Raw genomic sequence first — 7,167 nt, 5'->3', positions numbered from 1 at the left:
TTCAGGTCGAAAACAAACACCCCGGGCGCGTCTCACAAAAAAAGCACCCAACCCGCTGGCTCCCCGGGAACCCCGGCTGCACAGAGCCCGGTCACATGAACTCCGGGCTTTTTTTTTTCTTTGGTGTGACGGGCTTCTCAGATCCCTTTGTGAGGCGCAGGTTTTTGAAAAGGGAACGACCCGGGTTCTGGGTTTGAGAGGAGCCGGGGGGGACCCGGCGGGAGGAAGGCTGTCGGAGCCAATCAAGCCGCCTCCAGACCCCAGCACGTCGCCTCTCGGCCGCGCGCGGTTATTCCTCCTCCGCTCTCCCGCCTCCGGGTCTCGCCCTAGGGTGGCCGGCAAGGCGAGGACCCCAGGTGAGAGGCCGAGGGGCGGGGGGGCGGCCCACGGGGGTCGGGGAGGCGGGAGGCCCGGGCGGTTCGGCCCGGGCGGCACGACGGGCTGGCCCCGGGGCTCAGGGCGTGTCCGTCGCCGCCCCGGCTGCTCGCTCGACACTGTTCGCTCCTACCGGCTGTAGATGGAGCTGTCTGGGTTCCTGCAGCCTCCGACGAGCCTCGGAGTGTTTCTCTTTAAACGGCCTGAGAGGGACATGCCTCCCAGGATGCAGTTTGTATCAACATGGCAGCTGCTGTGCAGCTCCCCTGCTGAAGAGGCGCCGGGACGGCAGCGCAGCTCGCAGCCCGGGGCCGGGGCCGGAGCCGGGGGGTCGCAGTCGCGGCCGCTGAGGGGCCGCGCGCGCGCGGGCCGGTGCTGAGGGCCGGGGCCCAGCTCGCGGCCGGGGCGCAGCCCGCCGGGGCCACCCGCACCGCCGCGCGCCCCGCTCCGACGCCGCTGCCGGGCTCGGCCGCTCCGTCCCCGCCCGCCCCGAGCAGGCCGGGCCCGACGGCCGCGAGAGCCCCGGCGGGGAAGGCCGGGTCGGGCAGGCGCCGCCTGCGGAGAGGCCGGGGGGTGGGGTGGGGGGGTCCGGCCTGCGTGGGGCCGCGCGGCGGCGGCGGCGACTCCGGCTCCGGGCCGGACAGCGCAGGGCCATGGCCGAGGCGGCCCCGGCTCCGGCGAGGGCGGCCCGCGCTCGCACGGACGCGCGGACTCGGGGCCCTGGGGACGGCCTGCGTGTCCCGGGCTCGGCGGCCCGGCCTGGGGTCTCGGTAAGGGACGGAAGCGCCGCGACGTGGGGGCGGGGGACCCGGAGGGCTCGCGCACCCCTGCTCGGGAAGGCGGGGGGTTAGGGGGGTGGCTGCGGGCGTGGAGCCGGGCCGGGGAGCCGGCGGCCGTCCGGGCGCGCCTGCGGGGACGCCCGGGGCCTGGCACGCACGCGGGCCCGGAGGCGGGCGCCGAGGCGGCGCGCCTCGTTCCCTGCGGAGCCGGCGCCGCGTCCGTCGGGGTTGCCGCCGCACGTTTTCCGCAGAGCTCGGCCCCGCCGAGCCTCCCGCGGCCGGAGCGCGGCGCTGACGCGGCTCTCCCCATTTCGCAGAGCGGAGACACTGAGGCACGGACTTCTGGCGGCGACCGGCCCTGCCTGCCCCCAAGGTCACGTAGCGAGTCATCCGTGGCTCGGCGCCCGCGTCCGCAGAAATACCTGCCTCCGGGCCGCCGCGGGCCTGGACGGGGAGGGGGGCGGCCCTGGCGGCGGCCTCCTCTGGGGCGGGGGCCTGGGCCGGCGCGCTGGGGCCGCGGCCCGTCGGGGTCGTGGGGAGGTGATGGCCGGGTGGGAGGCCGGGCAGCGCCCACCCGAGCGTCTCCGGCGTGGGGAGCAGGTGACCCTCGGGCTCGGGCGCCTCGGCCTCCAGCCTCCCTGCGTCCGGAGGCTCGGTCGAACTCTGGGTGTCCGGACGGTTGGGGTCTGGGGAAGCGAGCTACGAAGGGTTTGGGGGTTGGTGTGCCCCTATCAGGGGCCGTTCTTAAAAATCAGTCTCCAGAGCTCCCCGCAGACCTGCTCTTTAAAATGCAGTAGTCGTGCTGGGAGGAGGATTGCTGCATGGGAGGCAGAGCCCGGAGCCTCAGTTTCCTGTTGGGTACAGGAAGGGGTCGGGATATAGGGCTTTTCTGAAGAGCCTCAGGTCTTAAAATAATAATAATGATAACAATAAAAGCAACGCTATGAAAAATAAAACAAAATGGTTGTTAAGTGCCTACGTCTCCAGGACCCTTGAATAGTATATAATTCTGGGTGAACCACATTGGGTAATAGGAGACAATGGCATGGCTTTATAAGTCAAGATAGGTATGATGAATTTTTCTGCTAATGAATGAATCCTGGAGACCCCATCCGTTTAGGATACATGGGGGGAGGTGGGGGTGGGGTTAAATCCTATGAAATAAGAACCAGAGGAATTCTCTCCCTGTCCCTAACAGTTTGAAAATGTAAGCTTATTAATCTTACATATCATATTTACAAGCTCCATTTCTCCCTTTGGCCATTTCTTTTTGCTTAGCGTAATATCAAGCCATAGGTTTACTGGGACTGATGAAAATAGAGCCAGGGGCTTTTATTTGGGGGCAGTGGAAGGGATGCGCTTCTGTGGCCCCTCATGGCTCTACAGTGCTCAGAATCCGGAAATGGATAGAGACACTCTAATAATAGAGAGCAAATAACTGGTATTTTCCTTTGAGCTCTGATTAGACTACTTAGTAAAGATGCCTTGCTCTAATGGCTTTATATACTGTCCTGAAGCTTTTCTTCATTGTTTCCAGTTAAACCCCTGGATCACGCCTGAGAGACTCACTTCGCCCCTGGGGATTTTCCCTTCTTCCTACCATGTAGGCAAATACCCTAAACCCCCGTGAGGACAGGGCCATACCTGTACCTATTGTGTTGTGTTAGGCTGGTCACTTTCCCTGTGTCTGAGACTCCTATCTAGTCACTCCCTCGCCTGTGAAGAGTTGAGAGGTGGCTTAGTTGTTGACGAGCCTTCGGGTTCAGGGGTCTGTGATGCCCTTGAGAGTGCTTGCTGAATTTTGGGTGTGTGCTCATGTGTGTTTTTGAGGGGGAGAATCCATAGTTTACACGAGCTTTTTGAAGGGGTCCCTGACCCCACCATTAAATCGGAATGTCCGTGGGCAGGGCCTTCCCACAGGTCTTTGTTTAATCTCCAAGCCTTCGAATTTTAGAGGTAAAAAGGATTCAGAACACACACTGACCAGCTGTCTCAGTTGGTACGTGAGGCCCAGAGGCGACCTACAGCTTAGGCTGAAACTCAGACTTCAGAGCCAGACGGCTGTGTGACCTTGCGCCAGTTCCTTAGCCTCTCCAAACCTCCGCGCCTTCCTGTGCTAAGTCTGGATAAGAATTCTAATTGTTCCTGTTTATAGGGTTTTGTTGGAGAAGGCAATGGCACCCCACTCCAGTACTCTTGCCTGGAAAATCCCATGGATGGAGGAGCCTGGTAGGCTGCAGTCCATGGGGTCGCCAAGAGTCAGACACGACTGAGCGACTTCACTTTCACTTTTCACTTTCATGCGTTGGAGAAGGAAATGGCAACCCACTCCAGTGTTCTTGCCTGGAGAATCCCAGGGACAGGGGAGCCTGGTGGGCTGCCGTCTATGGGGTTGCACAGAGTCGGACACAACTGAAGTGACTTAGCGGCTTAGCAGCAACATAGGGTTTTGTGAAGAGTAAATTAGATAAACCCTGTAAAACACAGTTCATGGCACATAATAAAGGCCAAATAATTGTCAGCTTTTACCTGACTAATTAGCCCTCACATCTGGTTCCCTGCGAAGCTGTTGGATTGTACTACCTCAGAAACCTTTTACCTGAACAAGGTCTTAAATCTTCAGTCCTTGTCTTAAAAGCCTGATGCTGTCTCAGTTACACTACACATGAATGAATGAATGAACAAATGAAAGAAAGCATTAGAAGGTATAAATAAGTTTAGATTAATCATCTTTGATGATTCAAAGAACTTCATTATTAACTCTATATTTTTCCTACTTTATACTATACAGTCCATGGAATTCTCCAGGCCAGAACACTGGAGTCGGTAGCCTTTCCATTCTCCAGGGGATATTCCCAACCCAGGGATCGAACCCAGGTCTCCCATTTTGTGGGCAGATTCTTTACCAGCTGAGCTGCAAGGGAAGCCCAAGAATACAGTAGTGGGTAGCCTATCCCTTCTCCAGGGTATCTGCCCAACCCAGGAATCAACCCGGGGTCTCCTGCATTGCAGGCAGATTCTTTAGCAACTGAGCTCATTATTATTAACTCTAGTAACATTTTGTAACCCTGTCATTTATACTTTTCATTCAGCAGACATGTGTTGAGCACATACTGTGTTTCAGACTGGACACCAGGGATATGCTAATTTTCAAATGAAGAAAAAAGGAATTTCAGTTACTTTAAAGATAACTTCTATCTGGCACATAATAACTGGCCTTTCAGCAGTTCACTGAAAGAAGAGTGTGCTTGACAAACATAGATAAAGAAGAAATTCTTTTCAGTTCCAATAAACATATTGATTGTCTGGATAGATAGAAACAGCGCTGATCACTCAGAAGACCTTGGTTTCACCTCCATGATGATACAAGCTTTCCTTGAACATGGCCATAGCAAGTCAGGGAATGGGGAGAGTGTGAATAATTGAAACCCCCTTCAAGTAATTGAAGGAGTTGGTCTTTATTTTGGCTCCAGTCCCCACCAACCATGACACAGGTCACAGAACTGACTGCCTTCAGCTCTGTTTCCCATCCTGCCAGGCCTGTTTTTCCTCCTTCCCACCTCATGAACCATGGGGAGGACCCTGACAAGCAGGGTCTACCTACCGCTGGGGACCCTCTGCCAGGGAACTTTGGCTCTGAATTGCCATGCCCACACCTGTGTCAGTGTTTGTCTTCTCTGCATGTCACAGGAGCCAGCCCGGGTGCCCAGTAGCCCATTCAGCCTCTCCAGCAGGGGCTGTGTCCACAGTGTTTCAAAGGCAAACCTATACTGTATCAACTCTGAAAAATGTTATTAAGTCAACAATTCAGCTTTTATCAAAAGGTCTGGGAAGCTTAAGATAATTGTGTGTCCTTACTGTTGGACAAAACAAGGGAAAGAACATGGGTGCCATGACTGCCTGATGATACAAATAGAAGTGGGGGGGGCTGGGTGTCGGGTTCACCTTGGAAGTAAGTTCCTTCGTAGAACCAGCCCCACCTTGCTGGCAGTTTTCGGCTAGCCTGGCATTGACAAGATTCTGCTCTACTGCTTTTCAGAGCTTTACTCTATATTTAGTGCTCATTGCTTGAAGAACTCAGTGAGGTAGCAGGTGGGTGAGATATTATGACCCTGTCTATTGGCCGAGGACTCTGAGAACAGATAAGTCGAATAGCCGGGCCAGGGGGACCCAGACAGCGTTGGTATAAATGGGGCCGAAAACCGAGTGTTCCAGTTCAAGGCCAGTATCCTTTCTCCTCTCCCACACCTCTACTCGCGAGATGACTCCTGTGAAGTGTATGTTGTGGAAAGGAGACGGCTCTATGGAAGCAGAGGTGGTGTTACCATCTTTTATCTGTTGTTAATATAGTTGTATCATCCACACGTAGATCAGCGTGAGGGTCTCAAGAAGAGACTCATGTCCATGGAGCGTATCGTATTGTTACAAAGCCTGAAGCCCCTTTAATGTGGGTGTTTATCTTCGGAATTTTTTTGCCTGCTGGAGACTCTTGGCCTTCAACACTGTTCTTTCTCTCCTTGAACACAGGTCCAGCAGTTGGACATGGAGACCCAACGCTCCTCCCCTCTGTCATTCCCCAACGTCCTGCAGGAAGAAACTCCACGTCAGGTCCCGGCCGGACTCCCTCGAGAAACTCTGTTCCAATCCCACGTGCTTCCCCCCAAAGAACTCCCTTCTTTGTCTCCCGCTGTCTCCCGGCAAGGCTGCCTACCCCAGACTCCTGGCGCCCCCAAGCAAGAGACTTCTGGCCGAATGCCGCCTGTGCTCCAGAAGGGACCCTCACTCCTGTATCCTGGCGCTCCCGAGCAAGAGACTCGGATCCAGGGCCCCCTGACTTCCCCAGAAGAGCCCCCATATCCGCCCCCTGCCGCTGCCGAACAAGAGATGTCCCTTCTCTCCCACTCCGCCCACCATCAAGAAGCCCCGCTCCACTCCCCCGAAGTTCCTGAGAGAGACCCCCTGACCCTCTCCCCCACCGTGCCCGAGACTGACATGGACCCCCTGCTCCAGAGCCCAGTTTCCCAAAAGGACACCCCCTTCCAGATCTCTGCTGCGGCCCAGAAGGACACCCCACTCCCAACGGCAGAGATCACCCGCTTGGCCGTGTGGGCTGCCGTCCAAGCGGTGGAGAGGAAACTGGAGGCCCAAGCCATGCGGCTCCTGACCCTGGAGGGCAGGACCGGCACAAATGAGAAGAAAATAGCCGACTGCGAGAAGACAGCCGTGGAGTTCGCCAACCACCTGGAGAGCAAGTGGGTTGTGCTGGGGACCCTGCTGCAGGAATACGGGCTGCTGCAGAGGCGGCTGGAGAACATGGAGAACCTGCTGAAGAACAGAAACTTTTGGATCCTGCGGCTGCCCCCGGGCAGCAACGGGGAAGTTCCCAAGGTAACCTTATCCCAGCCAGGGCTTCCTAAGGAGTGACCGGGACTGGAATGGATTTTAGGAATTTAGTATCAAAGAAAGGGAAAGCCGTAGGTAAGAAGGAAAAGAATCTGATAATGTCTGGTCCCCAACTCCACTAAGAACAGGACACACCCATACCAAATGATTCCTCCTGTTGATGAAAAGCATAGGTTATAGATCAGAGGGACGTTCTAGTGACGGGAGCTGTCAGGGTAGAAGGAAGTTCATTCGTGACATCTGGGGATAAAAGGCGCATTGAAGGCCAAGTGGCTGAGCTGTGGACAAGTGTGGACCAGTGTGGTTTCCCGTGGGGGTGGAAGGAAGACTGTGAAATGTTACAGGGCCCTGTTGCTTGCAACATTTGTATCAGTTAACTTAAAGTCATGTTAATGCCAGTAAAAATGTGATTTTCAGAGATGTTCTAAAACACCAGAGGACAGTTAGGTTTTAATATTGTTTCCCAGAGGAGAGCACTTGAAAGTGGACTGGTTTTCTTTCTGTTTTTTGTTTTTTATACTACTGCCTCTCTGCGCAGCCTCAAGGCAGGGCCGGGGTGGGGACAGGGGACGATGCATGGACCGTGTTGTCTAGGCCAGCGCTTTGCAGT

At 55.9% G+C, this 7,167-nt stretch overlaps 1 protein-coding gene across 2 annotated transcripts in view; it reads left to right on the top strand.

Moving 5' to 3' along the window:
• The first annotated feature begins 214 nt into the window (after window positions 1-214).
• ZNF777 (zinc finger protein 777) overlaps window positions 215-7,167 on the top strand; it is a 28,045-nt gene continuing 21,092 nt past the window's right edge. Inside the window, exons 1-2 of one of the 2 annotated variants that reach the window (XM_019959264.2) lie at window positions 215-356; window positions 5,682-6,542. In XM_019959264.2, the coding sequence (XP_019814823.1) occupies window positions 5,697-6,542 (846 nt within the window). In that variant the 5' untranslated portion in view covers window positions 215-356; window positions 5,682-5,696. Of the gene's footprint in view, window positions 357-975; window positions 1,146-5,681; window positions 6,543-7,167 lie in introns of those variants that run through there. The other variant, XM_070788336.1, reaches the window with a different exon arrangement.

The sequence above is a fragment of the Bos indicus genome, chromosome 4, assembly GCF_029378745.1.
Source record: "Bos indicus isolate NIAB-ARS_2022 breed Sahiwal x Tharparkar chromosome 4, NIAB-ARS_B.indTharparkar_mat_pri_1.0, whole genome shotgun sequence".
Lineage (NCBI taxonomy): Eukaryota > Metazoa > Chordata > Mammalia > Artiodactyla > Bovidae > Bos > Bos indicus.
Note: the sequence above shows the minus strand (reverse complement) of the source record. Positions and strands in the feature narration are given on the sequence as shown.